General features: G+C 36.6%; 1 protein-coding gene across 3 annotated transcripts; it reads left to right on the forward strand.

The window, feature by feature from the left end:
- Positions 1–591: 591 nt before the first annotated feature.
- Positions 592–20,795, forward strand: Sqor (Sulfide quinone oxidoreductase). Of its 3 annotated transcripts, none has more exons than XM_071593669.1 (11): positions 592–778; positions 869–979; positions 1,173–1,444; positions 1,515–1,620; positions 1,718–1,942; positions 3,035–3,229; positions 11,824–12,033; positions 14,557–14,743; positions 15,639–15,885; positions 16,611–16,735; positions 20,477–20,795. In XM_071593669.1, exons 3-10 carry the CDS (start codon positions 1,341–1,343, stop codon positions 16,666–16,668), a joined length of 1,332 nt encoding a protein of 443 aa, XP_071449770.1. In that variant the 5' UTR covers positions 592–778; positions 869–979; positions 1,173–1,340; the 3' UTR covers positions 16,669–16,735; positions 20,477–20,795. The 3 variants fall into 3 exon arrangements, with proteins under 3 accessions (XP_071449770.1, XP_071449787.1, XP_071449779.1); XM_071593686.1 differs by lacking the exon at positions 20,477–20,795 and adding an exon at positions 16,830–17,509; XM_071593678.1 differs by lacking the exon at positions 592–778 and having other exon boundaries at positions 824–979.
- Positions 20,796–23,668: the final 2,873 nt, after the last annotated feature.

Raw genomic sequence — 23,668 nt, forward strand, 5'->3', positions numbered from 1 at the left:
AAGGAGATATAACATTCTTCAAGAAGGCCGGAAATGCAAAAAAGCCCACCCAATTGAATTTTGGTCGAAAAGTTGTTAATGATTCCAGCTGAGATTGGCAAGTAAACACGTCAGCCTGCTTTATCTAATTCTTTGTGGTTCAAGGCCTTCTTCAAGGATGAATAATGAGTTAATTTTTTTCTCAGCTGAAAATCTTGGTAACTAATCAGGAGGGGCATATAATTAATCAGAAGACTAGAGGTATAAAACTCATAGACCATCAGCAGTATCCAAAAAGCATAGAAATTCACTCCATCTTGCACAGTACCGTAACTACTATTCTTCCGATGAATACAGGTGCCAGTCCACATCAAGCTACCAAGCTGTAGTAGCATTTGCATCAATTTGCACGATTCATATTTGGTGCGACTTGAATGAGCTCAGAAGATATAGAAAGTTGTGTGTTTTTGCGCCCCTAGCGGTAATAATGGCAAAAACTAGTAGGGGCCTAATGTTGGGCATGTGCTGTTTCATGTAATGTAAATTATAATTATAGTTAAGTTTCTCGCATAAGTGATTATATTCCAAAGTCGTTGTTAAAAACGTATTGGAATTGTAGGTGTCTTGGTATTCAGACTTATTCTTTGATATTTGCAGCCACGGAGGTGCTAACGTCTATATCGTGGAATTTAGTTACGACAGCACGACATTATTTTAATGATATTCAAATCTCAGTGATCATAGTTTTGTGGTTTACTTTCGTGTGACGTTGGCGTGCTGTAATTGTTTTCGCTTTGAAGTAAGCGCTCGAGGTTGAAATGACGCACGTACGGATAATTTTTTTAGCCATTCGAACCCTAGGCCTGTCGAGATCATGTTTTTTACCTAGGGCAAGCAGAACACTGTCACTGGTGAGAACACAAGGATTCTATTGGAAACGTGGTCATTAGATGAACTACTTTTCTTGGAGATTTATGATAAATTTTGTGGTTCGTGAAAGGTGAGTATTTTTGGGAGAACAATAGCGTATGTTATTGACGTATTAAGATGACGAATTTTTAGAATTTTCGTTCGAATTTCGCTTATTGCGATGGAAAGTAGTTGAAGATTTGATTTAATTACACCGGTAGTTGCTGTCAGATAGTTTGATTGGGCGTACCTATAATATGTTAATTTGTTTATCTTTGCCTTAGAACCTACCGAGTGTAGTGCGATAGGCGCAAGAGAACTCCGTCGGCAAGGTCGAGAAGTCCCGGCTATAATTGTTTTTAGGGAAATCGGCGACGTTCATTCAGTTGTAAGCTGCTGCTGTTCTCGGCAGGTAGGCAATCGGGAGATCGGAGTAGTCTTCAAGACTGGCAATGCTGTCGAAAAGCAGTAAATTGGCTACTACTGTGGCGCAAGAGTTTTTTCTTAGGGAGAGGAAATGCTTTTCAACGGCTATGACATTAAAGAAGAAGCATAGGTAAGGGGCTTGGTTCTTAATTTGCCGTTTGAAGTGTTGATTCGTGTTTGATGTGCATTATTGTTTTTAGTTGTAAGCTTCTGGTCGTTGGTGGGGGATCCGGTGGTTGCAGTGTTGCAGCGAAATATGCATCAAAATTTCAAAAAGGCGATGTTATAGTAATTGAACCAAGTGAGGTAATTTTATTTGTTCTGTCCGAAAATCCTCGTTTTCTTATTTCAGTTTACAGAAAGAAACGGATTTAATTGAAATGGCGACTTCCTAATTTTTCAGAAACATTATTATCAGCCTATGTTTACACTAATCGGAGGCGGAATGAAGAAACTGGAGGATAGTTGCAAACCAACTAAATCTGTGCTCCCCAAAAATGCTTTATGGTTGAAAGATTATGCAGTGAAATTTGACCCAGCAAAGAACCAAGTTATTACCAAAGATGGTGATTCAGTGGAGTATGAGTTTATGGTTATGGCCATGGGACTTCAGTTAAATTTTGATCAGGTATATTTTTATTTTTCAATTCCCAGTTATTTAGATTGTCGCGCATCTTGCCATGCATTTTTATTTTTTTCCATTGCCTATATTATTGTCATGCATCTTGCGGTTCCTGAAAATGCAGTAATTAATGCATTGAAATTGCAATTGTTTAATTTTATGCCATTCTTAATATTGTCAACAAGATTATTCACTTTGATTTTTGTTGTTGATGGGTGGCTAATTTTTTCAAAAGTCTTCTCTATTATTAGAAACATATTCAGTGAAAAATTCTTGAATCGATGTGGAATTAATGTTAGATTGCATCCCATTATTATCTGACTTGCGAATATTCAGTGTCTCTGCCTTAATGGAATTCAGTATATGCATAGATATAATCCCTCGGATTTACCCCCTGTTAAAAGATAACCTTGACCTTGTTGATATGACCCAAGAATGCCAGTAACAGTGTCACCACACTTAGTGTGAGAAATTTAAAATTAACTGGTACTATCCTGACTGCAATAACATTATAGTTCATTAAGCTGATTAGATGTAGGTACAAATATTCAAACTGCAAAACGTTCTTCATTTGCAGTTGCAGTAACCCCATTCCTTTTTACAATTAGAACACCATTAAAAGGAGTTCATTCAGTCTCTTATGCATTATTTTCGCCCAGCTTTCATAATGCATGATTTGTATGGATCAACATGATTTATGACTGTATAAAAGAAAGTCTGCTATGCTAATTCTGTTAAGGGATTAAGGATAAGCAAGTACTTTTATGAGGTCAAACTACGTTATATTTGGGGTAATGTGAACCCCTATTACCTATTTACTAAAATAAGCACCGTTTAAATCATCCCTTAAGCTTTAACTTTACAGAATACTGTGATGCCGATTGCTGGTAATTGCATACATGATCCTTTTCACACAGACTGAGGAAAATTACAAAGTTTCTACTTCACATGCATGCTCAAGTAATTTTCCAAATCCTTTTGAAAATTGTTTGATGTAAGGAATATGAATTCAACAGCAAGTTAGGATATTTTCTGGAGTATAACTATAATATTTCAATATAATATACTTATGTGATGGTAAAAATAAATGTTTTGCAGGTTGATGGACTTGTTGATGCTTTGAAGACGCCAGGTGTATGCTCTAATTATTCACCTGCATATGTTACAAAAACTTATGAAGAATTGAAAAAATTTAAAGAAGGAAATGCTATTTTCACATTCCCAAATACTCCTGTAAAATGTGCCGGTGCACCACAGAAGATAATGTATATAGCTGAACATTATTTTCGTAAGGTAGGTCATGTTATGTTACCAAATGGGGGCACACATTTTTCTATTATTATGAATGAAAGATTGACTTAGATTCCCGAGCTGAGTGGCTTTTCATCAGTTTTGCCAGTTTAATGAATTTTAGTTAAGTTAGCTTTGGCACACTCTTTACAATATATTTATTCATAGAGTTAGGTTGTTATAGGATGTGTTATTTTCATTATATTAACTAGCCTTCCATTTAAAAATTAGTCCAATCGGCAAGGGTTGAACTCATCAGGTAATAAGCAAAATGCTGTCATGTTCATCCCATTAGACTAACACTCGGTTATCATGATAAAACAAGATTTAATTTAAAAATCATTGTTAATATAGTGATGAAGGGATGGGAGATGAAATTTGAGGGTTATGGAGAACGTTGGGTGTTATACATATGAAGAAAGCTGGTGGTGAATGGGGAATGATTCTTGGAAGGTTTTAAGTACAAAGGAGTGTCAGGATATAGCTTGGGCTTGTAATTGAATTCAAAAGAAAGAGAGTGACGAATTGTTTTCTTTATTTTTTTATGAAAAAATCGGTTGGTTGACTCCAGCCCTTCCCATGCCTTCCTTAATATTCTCTCTCTCTATACATTGAGAAGAAGATCGAATGATCACTCGCATCCCTGTTATGGACCCCTGTCTATCACTCTGTACCCTTTCTACATCTGCCCTTGCCGGTGTTCTCAGTCAATTTAGATTTTGTATAACCACTGTCATCAGTCTACTATTGTTTTTACATTATGCAGTGTACTCAGGGATCGAGATGGTGCGGGGGCTAACGTACTGGCTTCCCACCCTGAGGGCGCGGGTTCAAATCCCGGTGGTGTTGAATATTTTTCAGAGGTATCTCGATCCCTACTTGAGGTGCTTTGTGGAGGGCACTTTGAGTGAGTACGCCGTCCGTCGGATGGGACGTTAAACTGCGGACCCCTTGGCGCCTTTCGTAAAGAGTAGGCTAATGCTGACGCCGGGTTTCCCTCCACCCTTCATCCTTTCCTGTCCATTCCCTATGGTGCAAATGACCTTAGCTGTCGGTCGCCTCCCCTCAAAACTACTACTACTACTGCAGTGTACTCTTTAATTCAATTTTCCTTTTATATATCAATTTTGGTGTTTAAACCAGGTGTTTTTTTATAATTAAGCCCTCACTCCTGCAAACCTCATTTTATCTGTAGCTGCATGACTTCAAAAACATTTAACAAAATATCTTGTGTTACCATTCGTTGTTCCTTACCATTCACCACTCACTGAATCAATATTTTTCTAATTCTCTTTTTATTATATAACTTTTCATGTGTTTTAGTGTGACCTGAGCTTTATGCAATAGTGTTTTCATTGTTTGTATTTCACGATAATTATGTTGACTAATTTTCAGAATAACAATGTGTGTGGCATGCTTAAATTATACCTTCCACTGAAGAAACACTTAAATGTATATCTTGCTAATTTGGTCAATATATTTAAGAATATTACTGCTGATGGTTTCAGTGTGACAACCTGAGATGGTTAATGGCAATTAAATTGCACTAGATTTTATTAATAGGAGCAGGAGTCAACCTGCAAATGAAATGCGCAAAGTTAAAAGCTGTTGACATATGAATACCGTTGTTTGTTTTCATTGTCATGAGCATTAGGGGGGAATTAGTCATTTTAAATTTCATTGTTTTATGAGTTAAAATAGTACATATTATAACATTTAATCGTGTTGAGATTATTCCTTGATTAATTTCTGGTGCCAGATGTCTATTTTATCGAAATTTAAAAGCTAGTTACTGATGTTAATTTCTGAAAATTAATTCCATCTGCCCAAAGTGTATCAATAATTATTCAGAAAAATTTGATGGTATAAAATGATTTAAAAAATAGTTCAATGTAAATTTAGTAATCACAATTGAAAATCATTTAATTATATTTAAAATCCTCTTGAAAAAGATTTATTTCTTGCAAAATACACTTATGGATATGGTCCATATATATTTCATCATTGGAATATGATGTAGTAGGCTGCAGGGATGTATGGGAATAATCAGCAAATGTTTTGTATAAGCTACTTATTTTACTCAGTTTGTTTCTTTGCAGTTGCTTTGAATAACAATCTCCCATTGTGGTCTCAAATGTCCATAGCATTGTTGCATGTCTATTCAACATTTCATCTATTATAAAATGTATGACGGTATCCAGAGTATTCTGAAATTTGAGATTTTAACTGATTCCAAAGATACATTTCCAACTGCCTGTTGGAAATATCAGCTATTTCTTCTCCTTTTTGTGTTTGCAAACCCATGTTACCTTAATCATCATAAAGCCAGCTCTCAAAATTTTTCTAGTCAAGGGTGTTTCCCCTGTAGACTGCTGAAGTTCCTAATGATATTCTAGTTCAAATCCTGTGAAGTGGAAATCAACCTCTTTTTCATGCATAATCTTTTTCCATACTTTTGCAATAATAAATTTGTTTTCGTTTCTCCAAGAATCAGTCCAGTTGAAGCACATACATTTTTAGCAAATAATAATGTTCTGTTTTCATCATTGTTTGTTCCCTGTTGCCTTCAATCTCATAATCACTTAACTCTAGAGCTTTTGTTATAAAACTTTCGCCTGTACAACCTCTTGTAAGCTGTAATTACTCCTTTATTCTTTGGCTGAAATTATGAAATTGTATTTGGGGTAAATCAAGGCACCTAATATCACCATCCCAACTGCCCAAACTGTAAATTTCAGGATGAAAATACGTATTTACAGAATAACAAGTGCATTTAACCTCATCCTTTGGACTTCATAAAACATCGTATTTCTGAACTTCAGGAACAAATTTATTGTGGAATCAGTCTGTTGTGATAACTCTGCTAAACCATGTATTTGCTGAATGCCTATATTGTACTGGGAGTTTATTATTTTCGTCAGAGCTTAGGGTTATCCAAATTGTCCTGCGGGAACTCTTGAATGTGTGATTCCTAACTCTATTAGTAACCAGTTGTAAAGAGATCATGCACTTACTAATATTTCGTTAAGGAACCTATGACTCACATCGTCAAGCTTGCAGGTTATTGTGGAAAGCTGTCCATTACAGATCTGCGGTAGAAATTTGAAATGATTCTAAATCATATTCAGCGATCAGTGGAGGCAATTTTATCCCAAACGGTTAACTGAATCTCCATCATCACTCATGACTTCACCACACTCCTTTTATCACAGAAATTATGTCTCCTCTTCCTAATCCTATGTCGCCTCCGTTTCCCCGTCAGCCTGTCTCCTAGCTCCCGGCGACTCCTCGGACCCTTGCCGACTGCCTCGACGCCACACTCTTGGTGCGGAGTTGTCATCCTGCTCTCGGGTGATGTGAGCCTTAACCCCGGCCCTCCTTGTGCTCCCCCAGTGCATGTGTACTACCAGAATGTGAGAAGTGTTAAAAACAAACTATCAATTTGTGACTCCCATGCGCATGAACTTGCGCAATTTGATATAATTGCGTTATCCGAAACTTGGCTGTCCCCCTCATTTGCCGATGGTGAATTATCTTCGGTCTCACACAGTGTATACCGTCGAGATCGTCTGACTAGAGGTGGTGGGGTGCTCCTTGCCATTAATTCCAAGTACCCCTCAAAGCGACGCAAAGACCTCGAAACTGCTTGCGAAATCGTATGGAGTGAAGTCTCTACCCCATGGTATGCATTCAAAAGTAAATAAAATCTTTGTTGGCTGTTTTTACCGTGCCCCAAGCAGTGATATCTCGATTCTCGAAAACTGTCTTGATTCTGTGTTTAAAACTATTAATCTTGGTCCAATTATTTTAGTTGGTGACTTTAATTTATCCATTCAATGGGACACCCCAATGCATGGTACCCCTCTCAATGGTCACGATGAATTCTTTATTGAACATTTTATAAGTGCTCTACAACTTTCGCGATACTGCACCCAACGCACCCGAAACCTGGCAACCCTGGACCTTCTCCTCTCGTCCGTTCCCCCCGAGGCTATTACCCTGGGAAGGAATATTTTCAACTCTGACCACGAGTCTCTGGATGCAGTTTTCCACATTAGTGGTTCCCGGAAACTCCGCGGGGATCCCCCTGCCCCTATGAAGCCTTTCCCTGCCTGGTTGAAGGTCCGCTGGGAGGACATTAATCGCTGCCTTGACCTTCTCCCCTGGGGTGTGCTTACCGCTTTGTCTCCTGAAGAAGGGGTGGATTTCCTTTACGTTGTAATTGAAAGTGTGATAAAAGATTTCGTCCCTCTTGTGAAATCCAAGTCAAAGAAATTCCCATCGTGGTTTAAGCCGGACACTGTGCACTTTCTGGGTAACAAAAATCGCGCTTGGTACCTGTATCAAAATTTTCCGAACGAGAATACTCAAAAATTCTGGTCATTTGTCAATCGTCATCGTAATCGCCCCCAGATTCCCGTTGCTGTTTCTTATGGCAATGCTAAAGCTGTGGGACCAGAAAGACCGAACTTATTTCTGAAATTCTTCACGGAATGTCTGACTCCTGCTTTTAACCCTCCCTTCTCCAGCGATCTTTCCCTCTCTCCAAGTTGTTGCTACTCTCTATCCCAAATTCGAACCAATTCCCGGGAGGTTTTTAAATACCTTTGTAAAATCCCCTTCCGTCGCTCCGCTGGCCCCGATGGCATAAGTCCTATATTTGTATGCAACTGCGCTTCCTCCCTCTCTCTTCCCTTAAGCCTCTTATTAAATCGCTGTTTTTCCCTCGGTACTTTCCCCCCCCCAATGGAAATCCGCTAATGTTACCCCTATTCTTAAAACTGGAACAAAAAATGAAATATCTAATTATCGCCCTATCTCTTTACTACCTATTCTTTCTTCTGTTTGCAAGAGGATCATTCTCAACAGAATTTATTATTTTACTTCCCCTTTTCTGTCTCGCAACCAACATGGTTTCCTTCCGGGCAGGTTGTGCTTGACCAATTTAGCACTTTTTCAACACCACACTGTTAGTGCGATAACAAGTAAGACTCAATTAGATGCCATCTTCTTGGATTTCTCCAAAGCCTTCGACTCCCTCAATCATAACCTCCTCATTAATAAACTCAGTCAGCGTTTTAACGTTCATGGAAACTTTCTCAAATTACAGACCAGCTTTCTTTAGAATAGAAATCAGCGAGTAATACTATCTGGCGCCTCATCTCCTTGGTCCTCTGTAACATCTGGAGTTCCTCTAGGTAGTATTCTCGGACCATATCTTTTTAATCTGTACATTGATGACTAAGCTTCCCTTGTCCCGACCTCCCTAGCCCACACGTTACTATATGCTGATGACTGCAAAATTTTTAAGGAAATTAATTCCCCCACGGATTGCTACCACCTTCAGGAGGCTTTAAATAAAATTTCAGAATGGTGCAGCACATGGATGCTAAATTTAAACTCAAATAAATGCAATACTCTCGTTCTCTCCCTAAAAAAATCTCCTCTTACCTTTAAATATACAATTAATTCAGTTCCTCTGAATCGTGTTGCTTCTGTCAAGGATCTAGGTGTATTAACTGATCGCAAACTAAATTTCTCTGATCACATCAAAGCAGTTAAATGCAAAGCCATATCTCTTCTAGGTCTACTTTACCGCTACACAGAAATAAAAGATGTACAATCTCAAACCGCATATTTCTCAACCATTATCTTACCATTAATTACCTACTGCTCCTCTATATGGTCCATGTCTGCCCTATCTAACCTCAATACCCTTAACCTTTTGCACTCGGATGTCGAGTGTGACTCGACACGGTTAGCAACGGCAGCAGCTCGTATGTCGAGCCACACTCGACACGGAGTTCCACCATGAGGGGAATTGGGATTTTTTTCTATTATTCCAATAACTTTTCTTGTAATCATCTGCATGAAAGGAAAAGGAAAGTTAAAGCTTAATTAATAGCATGGCTTGTTTTATTAATGAATAGTATCGACCCATGATGTCGTCGTCGACATAAATGCCGTCTCCCAAAGGATGCCATCACCTACACAGATGTTTTTTGTAATCTATTTACTGTGTTTGTAGGTTCTTTTTCATTTGTATTGTTTGCCTTTCAATACTTGGAAGTCAGCTAAATGTAAAGCAATGTCTTTTAGAGATTATCTGTGTCTGATAAAAGATCGCCAGAATGTAAAGTTACCTCAGTCAGCTGATCCTTAGTTCATTGCTTTCTAGTTTGGACTCTTTCATTTCCTTTTCTTCCTAGTGTCCGCTGTCTCATTAAATATTCTGCCCTCTCTTTTCGTATATATTGCATAGTCAGGAATCTTGAGTAGGAGGGTCCTAGGTATGATCTATTATATTCATAGTAAAACACGAACCTTAGGCCTTTTCCTGGAGTCTAGCTTTTTTGAGGTTGCATCATCATTGTTTGAGGATCATCATTCTCCTTGCATGGAAGTACAAGAGGATAGTCACAATGCTCGGTACGTGGGACACTGCAGAGACTGAGTCCATGGAAAGGAGAGTTCATGGTGGTGGGAATGAAATAGTTTTCAAACCCAAGGTTGTGACAAATTATACCAAGTTTATGGGGGGAGTTGACATAGCGGATCATTACACAAGCACCTACTGTTTCATGAGGAAAACTCTAAAATGGTGGCGTAAATTGTTTTTCTGGGGGCTTGAGGTCAGTGTTGTAAATTCATTTATATTGTATAAAGAATGCGAACTAAGAAAAAATGAAAAACCGATCTCGCATGTGAAATTTGTTTGGAAACTAGTACACGATCTCGTTGGAGAATTCCGAGATGGTACACAAACTTCCAGGGTTAGATTACCATCCACAAACATAGAGCAACATTTAGATGGAAAACTCCATACTATATAATCACATCTCATCCTAAAACATAAAGATTGTGCGGTTTGCTCTGACCGAAAAATCAAAGGAGGAAGAAGAGAGACGATATATATCTGTGAGATGTGTGATTGTAAACCATGTCTTCATGTTGGTGAATGCTTCCAAAAATATCTTACCATGAAAAATTATAGAGTTTAAATAATGGTTTATCAATAAATTTATCAATAATTATGTCAAAAAATCCAAATAAATAAGTTTGTATGAAAAGAAACTCCAGTTTTTCATTCTAGTACCACACTTAGCTAATTTGGGGTATTTAAAAAATTGAATCCCGAGTAGACTAAGGCAATCGAGAAAAAAACACCCGAGTGCAAAGGGTTAACACGATAACAAATTTTTTCAGTAAAATTGTCAAGTACAGAGTCCTCCATCTTCGGGACTCGCCCACTGAATCACTTCTTTCCTCGCTCTCGATTTGTAATCTCTCCACTCTACGTCTAAAATCCGATTTAAAACTCATGCATAACACCCTAAACTCCATTAACGACTGTCCTGAACTAATTTCCCTTATCAATTTCAGAGTTCCCCCCTGAGTTACCCGCGATCACTCTTTATTCCACCAACCCGTTCCCAGATTCTCCCTCACCAAATGTTCCCTTTTCTTCCTTCTCCCCGCGTTACTGAATTCCCTTCCCGAAAGCATTGACCCCCTCTCACTCCCAGCCAACACATTTATAAACCTTTCTCTGACACATCTCTCTCGAAAGAACTAGCACAATCTCTCCTTTCACTCCCACATCCCGGTTTTGTTCCTTTCTTTCACTGTTTTTGTTATTTCTATGAAAATTTATCTCTAATAACTGCTAATTATAGTCTTGTTGATGTTTGTATGTTTGTGTCCTTATATGTTGCTGTTATATGTGTCACTATAAATTGGAAATCCTGCTGTATGTGCACAATTTTTACTAAATAAATAAATAATCACCATAAGCGACCACTACTTGCCGTGACGTTTTCTACTTGTAAGTGTTTTGCAAGTTTTTGCTCTGCATCTTAAATGTCAGTGCTATGAATTTCTACACCCCTTGATTGCTGCTGTGCGTACCACTGATGGATGTTTCCTTACAGCTTTTCATCTTCTGGTAATATTGGGATTTTTTGAGACTTCCAGTAGATATTCTGGGAGTTAGCACTAAACTTTAGCTCAAATATCTTGATTTTAACCCATTTTTATCAGATCAGAAACAGTCTGTTTAGCTATACTGAACCCATGAACTATGGTTGGCACCTCAGCTTTCAAAAAACCGTTATCTTGTTTACAATGTTCAAAGTTCTGAGTTTTCTTTCACTGCTGAACATTTTTGGTGCACTATTTGACCGCTAGAAGAACTTAAAATAATTAGATATGTGCTATAGAAGTTACAGAAGTAATTAAATATGAAGAACTGGCCATCTCCCATAAACATGTATGTTCCAGCTGTCTAAAATGGGGTATTTGAAGAACTAGTGAATTATGTGGTTCTTGTAGCACTGGGAATTCATAATTTACAATAGCATTTAGAATGTGATAAATTATTTAATCACAGCTTTCATTCATATCTAAAGAAACTTGTGAGTGGAAAATATTTTTTAGCAAAGCACTACAGTACAGCCGTCTTGTGACCCTATAGGAAACCACCTGCACTGTATGACTGAAGTCTCTCTGGATTTGTGAGGGTTTGCTATCATATCCATGTAGGAATTATTAACTGTCATATTTCATTGCAACTAATTGTCAATAGTTTTTCTCTATAGACTGGGAAACGAGATAAAGCCAATATAATTTACAACACATCCCTTCCTGTGGTTTTTGGAGTGAAGAAGTATGCAGAAGCTTTAATGAAAGTCTGTGAGCAACGAAATATTAAAATAAATATGAGACATAACCTTGTAAAAGTATTACCTGATAAGAAGGAGGCTGTTTTTGAAAACTTGGATTCACCGGGATCACATCTAACTTTGAATGTAAGTATTATTATTTTCTAAGTGATTCAATCCATGGAAAATAATGGTAACCACAAAATATTCATTGCATTATTTCTCCAGAGAAATCCACTTTCAAGTGAATGACATTTGATTTTGGATACACAAGGTTTGAATAAAAAGTGTTGGAAAAATAGATATATTTCAGATATAGCTACAATGCCTCAAAATTCTTTGAAGTTCATCTCTTTAGCATCAACACACTTTTGTCAGCGTCTTTTCCATGACTCAAAGGCTCCCTCGTAGGCCAGTTCCAGAAGGTGCTTAAGGGTACGCATGCCTTTGAAGGAGAATTTCCTTTTCGTGAATAGGAAATAGTCTCCTGGTGTTTAGTTGGGATTGTAAGGGGTTGGGGGTCTTCTTCAATGAGAAGGTCTTTGCCAGCAGACAATCGACTCTGCTTTTGGTCATCTGTCAAATATTTGAAGAGGATAGCGCATATTGTTTGAATTGGCAAATTTTCAGTGATAATGGTGTGCGCTGTTATCTTACCAATACCAATATGATGCACTCATGCACACACTTAATCAATGATCTGAATTCTGTGCTTCACGTGCATGTTGTCGTCGATTCTTGACATCAAAGGACGTCCAGTGTGCGGCTCATCCTCCACACTCGCTCTATCTTTGAAGAGCTTGTGTCACCAGAAAACTACAGTTTGTGAAATGCTTTCATCTTTGAACACTTGGCAAATCATGCCCAATGTCTTCGTACCAAGGGGGATCAAGATGGTGCTGGGGCTAACGTACTGGCTTCCCACCCAGAGGGCACGGGTTCAAATCCCGATGGTGTTTAATATTTTTCAAAGCTATCTCGATCCCTACTTAAGGTGCTTTGTGGAGAGCACTTTGAGTGAGTATGCCGTCCGTCGGATGGGACGTTAAACTGCGGACCCCTTGGTGCCTTTCGTAAAGAGTAGGCTGATGCCGACGCCGGGTGTCTCTCTGCCCTTCATCCTTTCCTGTCCATCCCCTATGGCGCAAATGACCTCAGTAGTCGGTCGCCTCCCCTAAAAACTACTAGTCTTCGTACCGGATTTTTCCAGTCCAACACAAAATTTCGTGGCATACAGCTGTTCAATCATTTGCTGCATTTTGCACTTGCTTGACTTTGCAATTCACTCGACAAGGGTCCACTAAAAATTTGATCAAGCCAGAACAAACCCTCTCAGGTGCTTTGCGCCTATTGAAGGTTAGACCCCCTACCACCAAGCCTGCATGGTGTGGGTGTGCTGCAACGTACAGTCATGTCAGGAAAAAATTGTTACTGCTACTTTTTATATAAACCGTGTGTATATTTTTCTATCAATTTTTATATTCTGCTACTGAATAGAGTCAGGATTTCCTTTAAACATTTCTTAAAATGTTTCCTTTCAGTATGCAATTTTATGTATAAATTCAGTGGCATTCCTCTGTTTTGTACGGTATATCATGCCAAAAAACCAGAGGTATCAACTTGTAGGTCAGTTTAGCAGATGAGGAAGAGCGTCACCCATTACTAAGCTCAACGGCATGTAAAATTCACATATCAGGCTGGGGGGGGGGGGGGGGGTTGGTTCCTTTGCCTGTGCTGTCAATGGTTTTACAGGAAGGCCTGGCCACCAATAAATCAAACATCAAACAGCTTGGGGGTTCCCAGAGGTATCCCCAAGAATCGAACCTGGCCCTCTCAGTCTGTAGTCCCAACTGTATGCCTAGTAGAATTACAGCTTAATAATTCAGGTTTACATAATCCAGTATCATATTAAGTAGAATTAATTAATTTTTTTCAACTTTAAACATTGAACTTGAAAATCATATCTTGCTTAAAATATTAAAACGACACACAGTAAAGGAGTCTATAAAAAAAAAATTCTTTTGAGGCTGTATTTTAGGGTGCTATGTAGAAATCTCATACAATTCTACTTATATATAGCCATGTATGTATTTATAGCTCTGCATCCAGCTTTTCAAAGGTAGAAAGGAATTTAAGTATTAGCATGTTAATCAAATTTCAAGGAGTAGCATGAAACTATACTTCATGGATTCTAACTAGCTGCAAAACAATACATGGCTAGCAATTGTCATTTAGCTGACTGGGATAAGTCAAGTAACTTAAATATCAAATCTGCCGTTCAGTTGAAATCTTGAGAAAGACAGTGAAGACTGATACGTCTCAAGAATTCAATTTAGTAAGCATTTCAGTGTAAGTCATTACATTCATTGCAAATGGCAATAACAAAGTAGATCTTTTATTCCGAATGATAAGAAACGGTGTGCTGTACTTGCTATTGCAAGTAATCATTCCCAATCATCATGGTAAATTAATTCTTGCTTCTACATGTGCTAGATAATCGTTGTTTTTAAGTGGCTTTAAGAATATTTTATTGTACACGAAGTTCACATAATAAATTCTGTCCAATCATATGGTTGCAAATTTTATTCTAATTTGGAAACAGTATTCTGATAAGTGAAATAAACTTTTTGAAGTAATATTAATGCCTTTTGAAATATGCTTTTTTTTTAGTATTCACTGCTGCATGTATCTCCACCAATGTCATCACCAAAGCAGCTTAAGGAGTCCAAGGAACTTGTGGATTCTGCAGGTTTTCTAGATGTGAGCAAAGAGACATTGCAGCATAAAAAATATGATAACATATTTGGCATTGGAGATTGCACAAATCTTCCTACTTCTAAAACAGGGGCAGCCGTGGGTGAGTTTATGAATGTTATTGCCATGTCCCTTGCACCCCATTAATGTTATCCTGAATTGGGTAAAGGTGTCAGTCTTCTTCTCCTCCCTGATCAGGTCCTTAATAGGGATTTGAAATTTGTTGAGAATTGTCTTAAGAACAATAAAAACATTGATACATTGATAAGATCTTTGAAAAAGGAAGCCCCACCATGCATCTAAATTGTCCTTTCATGTTAACATACTCAAAATGTAGGGTGGTGGTACTATGGCCCATCAACTGTACGAAGCTACCTAAACCTGTCACTTCATCGAGTAATTTTTCTTAGCTCAATCAGAACAAGTATGGCAAAATTCCTTAATGATTCTTGTATATGCAATGAAGCTATGGAATTTTGATACCACATATTATAATGATCAATAGCCGGAAAAAAGTTAAATAAAATTTCATATTCATGTTGGTGTCAGTTATGATTAATATTCCTGGGCAAATCATTATTGAAAAGAATTGCCTCCAATAAAGAATAAATACTGTTGAAATTGAGTGTGATTTTCTAAACAGCTGATTAAATCTAATTACCTTCTTTTGCCATGTTGGAATATGGTTTCTTTGTATATAGTATGAATAAAAATATGCTCTATGAGTTCTAATTTCTACTTGTAAATTTGACTGGTCTAAGGATTAGTATTAGGTGAGATCTATTATCACCTGTAAATCCAACTTTGGGTTGTTTACTGTTTTGGTTGATAAGGTTCTTAATGTAATCCATAGTTTATACTTCTAAGACCACATAGTTTGATCAGCAGAACTTGGAGTTTTCAGGGAGTTAAGAAAATTCACACCATTCCACTATAATAGTAATGAGGTATATTTGAGTCTTACAATTCCATTTAACATTCTTTTAAATATTTTCCAGCTTCCCAGTTGAAAGTTGTACGGATGAATCTTGATGCCAGAATGAAAAATGAAAAGTTACCTGCCACCTACCTTGGCTATACTTCGTGCCCATTAGTAACAGGGTACAATTCTTGCATACTTGCTGAATTTGATTACAATGGTCAACCCCTGGAAACTTTCCCTTTGGATCAATCAAAAGAAAGGCTGTCAATGTTTATGATGAAGAAATACGTCATGCCACATCTGTACTGGAGTTTAATGCTTAGGTATTTTATGAAATTGATATTATGATAACTGTAGAATCAATATTAATATGATATGCAGTTCGGTCTCCAGGTAGGGCTATGGTTTTTGGTGTCCACAAAATTTGAACAAATATCTCCAAGGATTTTATCAATTTTTGACCAATGAATTGTGCAATGGGAACCTTCTTTTGTTTGCATTTATCATAAAAGACCATTTTGATGGAAATGAATAATTTTGGATTTTCCCATGTATGGTACTCATCAAAAAGCATTTATTTTTCTTTGGAAGTTCCAGGAAATCAGTTTGGTATTTAACTTTATATGGTACCTGTGTTTCAATAACTCCTGCAAACCATGCATTTGCTTCAATTTTTGAAGTTTCACGGGGGTCATTCAATATCCTTCTCAGCTTCCGAGGTTATCATCATTTTCCCAAGGCACTATGCCAAACTTGTCTATATTCTGGTAAAGATTTCCAGTGTTGGCCCTTTCACATGCATTAAAGATCTGAGATAAATGTCAAAATTGAAATACAAGGATAAAACTATGATATGTCCCAGATATCACATTATTTCAAATGAAAAGCCCCTCTGGCCATTAGTTAGTCATTGATATGCATGAATACTGGGTAGGAATAAAAAAATGTGCATGAGAATTTTCATGCTTATGAATTAAGTAATTAGTTCTGCAGAATTATTAAAATATATTAAATAATTAATGATTTTGACTTAACACATTTTTTCCAGGGGATACTGGGAAGGACCAGAAGTGTATCGCAAATTATTGCACTTAGGACTCTGTTAATATTGTCCAAGATTTCAAGGGAAGGAATTCCATATTATATTTTGGTGTTCTTAAGCAGCATATTTTTGTAAGTTTGGATTAATTTTAATGATTTAATTTACAAATGAGATTATTTTTAAATTTCCTTTTCAACTTTGTCTTTTTTCCATTATTTCAATTAGGTGGTTTAATCAGCTGGCATGGTTTGGTATCTTAGCAACTCCCTCTATAGCTGTAGAGGGAGCTGCTAAGTTACTCATTTAAACTAAGCTATGTACACTCAGTTAACCTGTAGCTTTCTAAAAGCCTTTCTGGGTAACTGTCTTCATAACTTCTGAGGCTTCATCTTATTTTCTCTAATGTGTAGGGACGAATGGGCAAGGCATATCAGGATTTGGAATGGGACTGGAAAATATTTTTCTTGGCATTTTCTGAACAAGAGTTGGAATTCAGTGCAAAGTTCTCATCATACTGTGTCAAGATATAAAATTAGATAGAAGTAAAATAATAAAATATGGAGAAATAAAATAGTAGAAAAAAATTTTTGGATGAGCTTGTGCATTTATTGGTTGTGCCCCTGGCTGGAGCACATATTGATGTTTTTTATTATAATGGAAGCTGGAGTACTTAATTCCATTTTCTTCTTTTGAATGTTAATTTTTCAATCGTCCTTAATTTTATTCCATGTATTCCTCAAGTCTAGCATCAATGATTTTAAGATTTGAACAGCTTACTTTTTTAACCAGTTTCCACATTCCATTTTGCCCTTCACATTCTATTTTCTAAGTTAAAAAATGTGTTTCTGAGAAGGCCTGATACAGTTTAATGTTTAGCAATTTGCACCTGTTAGCATTTTTAGTTTCTTCATACATAGTTTAGCCTTTACGTGTGAATATTTGACATGAAGTTTTTAATGGAAGTAGGTTTTGAGGTTCCGTTACATATTTGATTTTCTGAATGATATCTGTTTGTTTTTGGCACAGTGACTCAAATTTATTTATGTGAATATCAATGAATTTTGAATTTTACATCTACATTAGAAGTAGATAAACTGGTTAGATTTTGGCCAAAATCCATCCACAGAAGTGACCATAGTGACCTTTGCTCAGCATACTAGAAATCATTACCACATCCACAAAAGTATATAAATTAGCAATTTCATACAAAGACCCAATGGTAATGGGAGTGATAATTTATAATGCATTACCACTCTTATTGGAAAAGATTGATAAATTGAGTAGTCTAAAATTGAAACTAAAGAACTTTCTTCTAATGAAGTGTTATAATTAATTGAATGATTTTTTTAATGATACGAAGATGTAATGCATTGTGTTCTTTTTTTACATACTTTAATGTGTATGATCTTTTTTTTACTAAGCATATTCAGAGTGTAGAAGTTTACATGTATTGTATGTTTGTTTGTTTGACGACTCCTATACCTACATGATGTGTATGGTCAGTGGACAAAAAATATTATTATTATTATGTGATTCAAATTCAAAATGAGAAAATCATGGGCTTCTTTGGCCATTTTTTTCCTAGAAAAAAGTCCAATACAGCTGCTGAAAGCTTCATGTGTGCCCTCAATACCTTGAAAAAATTTAATTTAAATTAAAATATAAATGTAAATATTATCTTAAAGGCTTTTAATGAGAGAGAATTCATGTAGAAGGGCCAAAAAACAAGGCAAACTATAAGTTGGGTAGACTTTTGGTGGCTCTAAATGATCATTAGTTTTACACAGACTAACAGAAATTGAGCCATAAACAAAGAGCACATTAACATATTACTAATGCATGAATCATGAACACACATCAATTCTTTTAAAATAGATTGATTCATTCACAGTCTGTAACACAGCCATCTGATTGTTAATTTTTGTCATAAACTTCCCGGCTCAAATGGAATCAATTGAAAAATTGGAACAAAATTGTATTAAAGCATTCAAAGTACTGTATTTTAGAGTTGCATTGGAGCTCTCCGTGGTGCCAAAACTGTTACTCTTCTTCTGAGCTTATGATAATTGGTAATTTGATTAGGCTGGTTAGAGATCAGTTTCATGAGGTCTTGAAGTTTCTTTTATAAAAGTCAAAATTATCTGAATGGGCATTTAGGGGTAGCTTTCTGGGAGAACCAACTATCAACTGCTAGATGATATACCCTGGAAAACATGACAAATGTATTGTTAATAACTACTAAATAATGATGCCAATAACATGCATAACATTTTTCATGATTTATTTGCTTAGATGCATTTTGCCCTGATGCATGATTCCCATAGAACTTGATAAGAAATTTTAGAGGTTGGTTTGACAGTTTGCCATCATGTCTATCAGGTCAATAAATGCAAATGAAATCAATCTATTCTGACCACCCTTACAATAATATGCAAAGAATTAGGTTAGATCTCTTGTATTTTTCATTTAATATTAAAATTCTTCCTTTAAATTATCCTTTTTACAGTTCCTATTTTGTGTATGTAATTTTGCGCCAGGCATTTATTGGAAGTCTTTTTGCAGTATCCAATAAATAATGCTTGATAAGAAACAGGCAAAAAAACTTAGCTTAGCAATAATGTCGCTTGTCATGTATGGTATGAATGGTGTGAACCGAAGAGTTTGTGTTGCAATTAGTTATGTTGCCCATATATCTTATCTCCTGAGTAGTTGATACCAGAAATTACAAAGTAAATGTCACCATGCTCCAATTTTCTGAGTGAGAAGCAAAATCTTACTGAAGGCTTCAACTTCAAAATATGATTGTGCTCTTTTTAAAAATTGTCTTCTAAATGTTAACAATATATGTACGTTTTTTAGTATTTACTGGGCCTGTCCAGAAGGTATCCAGCCATGCAGTATTTTGAAAAAAATTGCGAACCTAGAATAATGAGGCCTTCGTCCCCTTCAAAGTATTCCTTTTGGGGCCTCGCACACTTATGCCAGCATTGCTTATGCTTTTCAAAAGAATAGGCTAAGTCATTTTTGTAACGGTCATCAACCATGGACGGTTGCTTTGTCTTTTATCTCATCACCGTCAAGAGTTTTGTCCTGCAGTTGCAGGGGACTTACCTCAAGCCACAAACGATGACCCAGGTCTTCTAAAAGAAGGTATTAGTTGAAAATGAGTCATGGGTCTATGACCCTGAAACAAAAGTCCAGTTTTCTCAACAGTCAGTTGACAAGATAAAGGAGAATGTGACGAGGTTGCTGATTACATCCCGAGGAAGGACTTTGCCAGTTATTTGGAAAAGTGTGTTAGATACCAAGGGGAGTACTCCAAAGGAGACTAAGGCCTCATTGTTCTAGGTAGGCTATTTTACTCAAAATATTGCACGGCAGATACCTTCTGGACAGACCTCATAATATTTTCTTTGCATTACTTTATTCAAAGTGATCCAAGTAGTAAATTTTATTAATCCAAATTGTATAGTCAGATGTTATTATTTAAAACAAGTTAAATTTTATTGATTGATTCATTCATGGAACCTACCATGGAGAAAATATCAGTGATTGAAGATTTTCTTTCTTTATTGGAAAGCTTGAAACCTCTTCAGAATGTTGAATGTAACGTCTGATGTCAGATTCAGACTATTCCAACACTAAAATTTAATGAATGGGAGGATGTATTTGGAAAATATCATAGGACGTTACAATAGGAGAAAATACAATATCATAGGGCGTTTTCATCCATATTTACTGCACTTCAAAATTGGTGCAGTGTTGTGTTTGATCATTTTTTGATATCCTCCATAAATTTTATAAATGGAAGAAAACCTTTCATACTGTACCATGTGTATAATGTTTGTTTTGTTGTTTTTTCTTTCTTCTAGGGTTTTTGGGATATCTGCTTGTGGTGGAAGAGTATGTATCTGCTCTTACATCACTGATGAAAGCTTTACCATATGATATTTAGCCAGTAATTGGTTTAATTTATTCATCTCTTCGTTGTTACATTATTTTGGGAATGGTACATTTTTACCATGATTTACCTTAAGTTACAAACCATTCTTCAAAAGGTATTAAATGCCTAATGTATTATTTTTGTCAGTTGTAAGGCATATTTCAAATTATTAGTACATACTTGAAAATCAAGGTTGCCAAATAAGTACTGTATTTTATGTATTTGATTAAAAAAGTAGGTTGATCATGTTACCATAGTTTATGTCCAAAATCAGTGAAGAATGAGGCATCCTAATCAACAATTATTAAATTTCAAAGTTATGCTTCCGTGGTTATTTCTCATTGCATGGAATTCAACATCAAAGTGAATTCTTCATGCTAAAATTTAGCGGTGCAGCATTGAAGTATAAGACAAATTAAGCTGCTGAAAGTGTAGGAAGAAGAACGAACTACTACTCAACACCCTCTGCATGTGAAACTTGTCCGTGTATATTTCACACCTCAATTTCTACTTTGGGGACAAAACTGGACAGAGGGACACAACATGTTATTAATAGTACTATTGCTGTACTCGTGAGCATTCCTCAATGATGACATGCATACAAAATATTTTTTAAATCATTAAGACGTTGATTAGTATTATTTATTAATTTCTTCAGTCGCAGATTCAATTTTTTCACATTGCCTAAAAATTATTATGAACTACACATTGGAGTCCAGTGGACCCCTGGTCTTTGTTTACTATTTTTTGATGTTGTTCCAAACATGCAAGTGACTTCATCATACATAAGGAACTTTTCTTAAAATGTGAGTAGGATTTTTGCCTTGGGTTGAGTTACCTACAGGGTGTGGCGCTTAAATCCGGACAAGCACGGGTTTCCTTGAATGAGATTTCTTCGCTGGGTCAGCAAAATCTTCCCCAGATTTCTCCGAAGCATTATACTTAGCCACGATATCGTAAACAGTTGATCTGGGGTACCAGAAGAATCAAGCTATTTCAAAATATAATGTCCGGCGCGAACACTTTCGATGATAGAGGCTCTTTGATTGCACTCTGAACTTGTACGTAACATCTCAGCCATTTTGAGGTTATGACTGTTTTCTAGGATAGCGAACAAGTACCATGAGGGAAAGTTGATAAGCACTTTGAAGAGAGAGTTCAAGAGTACGTGAAACCGTTTGGGGGGTAAACGGTTGGTACCCGAACTACGGTACAGCGGGAAATTCAAATTGATGTTTGTCCTCATTTAAGCGCTGCACCCTGTATATTTCATGTATTGCAAAAGTTTCTGTAAAGAAAAAATTGCTGGCATCCTCTGAGCCTCAGTGTGCACTTCCGGTGTTAAACGTGGTGTTCCTTTTGGCTTCTTCACCTTTCACCCGTGATCATGGTAATTCTATAAAATGGTAATGTGGGTGGAAGACAGACTACGGTATATCCTCTTTTCTGTGTGATAAAATCTAACTCCTTGGCCTCGATCATTGGCTCAGTTGTATTTACTCAGCTGTATATCTCTGCTTGAGTTTGGCTTACATTTTGGGTCATGTTTGTAGCAGCGAGCCACCTGAGAATGCCATACTTCCTCGATTTCGTGGTCCGCAACTTTTCAGTGATGAAAGAGTGATACCTCGCATTGTCCCATCATTTTGCCTGCCTGTTTTATGCTTTTATTGTGCGTCACGTTTAAAAAATCAGTGGACCATTCCTTAAAACCACGTGCATTCATGTTACTGTGATAGATATTAATTGCTGACTGATTTCGATTTTGCTTAGAAAATTTGCTGTCCTCCAGGAAACCAATATCAGGGTGGAGTCAACGGTTCCTACATGGCAATACAGTATTATTATTCTCCAAAACAAAAGTCTTTGGCTGTATCTGAAGATACTTAACTTCATGGTGCTGGGAGCCAAACCTATAAAATTAATTCTGAGTGCATTTTAATTAGCTTAACCCACACTTTTTTCAGAATTGAAACAGGACCATAATTTGTGTTAGTACAGATGCTGAAAAAACTAACTGAAATGTAGAATTAACATGGGGTTCTACACATGGAAAAAGTAATTAATTGAATAAGACACCCAATACTTAAATATATGGCTCCATTTCATGCTAATATTAGAATGCTACTGAATAAAATGATTTAAAAACAGGTGGCACTGTTGTGACTGATATCGCTTTATTTAAAGATGTAATTAATTAATATGAAATATAAATAATTAAAGAGCGAGGTGGGAGTTAGCAAAAATTAATATTAAATATCCGAGCTATTATATTATTACAAGCTATTTTAGAAATTAATATTAAAGCTAGTATTATTTATGCTATTTTTCAGCAAACTTGCTCTAAAAACTAGTTTTATTTTGTTGGTCCAATAAAAAGTGGGGCGATGTTACTTTTTAATATATAGAAGTAGGGAAAATGTAAGTAAAGTAGTTGACATTTCCATCTCCATTTAATTATGCAGTAGTTAATTGCTTTATTAAATGTTAATTCAAGTCCATAAATAAATAATAATCCACTCGAATTCACTTAAAGCTCGTATTTTATCTAAATATTTAATTTTCTGGTGATTGAGGTAATGTTGACATCATAATCAGATGTATTGCATGGAATGTATGTTGGGGAATGGGGCAGTAAATTTCCCAACTTCCAAGAATTCTAAAATATTAAAAATATTCCAATTAATAGCAGCACGATATCACCGAAAAAATGGAGGAATGGAATGCCCCCGACTAAACAGGTGTGCCGAGGGTTTCCTGGGTAAACATCAGGGGTACCGAGGTTCTCGTCTGAGCCTGTGAAAATGGGGACTTGAATGTTGAACGGAAACCCTCTTGATCTTCTCGTCACCCCGGCCACACCCACTGCGTGTATGGAGATTTCATAGTTCTTGCGTAGTCTTCGAATGGACATTTTATCAAAGAATTCCCTAGGACCCTCTCTTTCTGTCCCTTTCCCTTCCTCCCCAATCCCCTCTCCTGACTTTTCATTTTCCCTCTTCTCCCGGCAGCGCTCGCGGCCGCCCCTATCGGTCGCAATATCCCCTCTTTCTCGGACTGCTGTGAAAGTCCTCGGTCATTAACTTGTTGCATCTAAAACACTCATATTAGAAGACCTGGG

Source organism: Hetaerina americana, unplaced genomic scaffold (assembly GCF_022747635.1).
Source record: "Hetaerina americana unplaced genomic scaffold, ioHetAmer1.1.p SCAF_1, whole genome shotgun sequence".
NCBI classification, from domain to species: domain Eukaryota; kingdom Metazoa; phylum Arthropoda; class Insecta; order Odonata; family Calopterygidae; genus Hetaerina; species Hetaerina americana.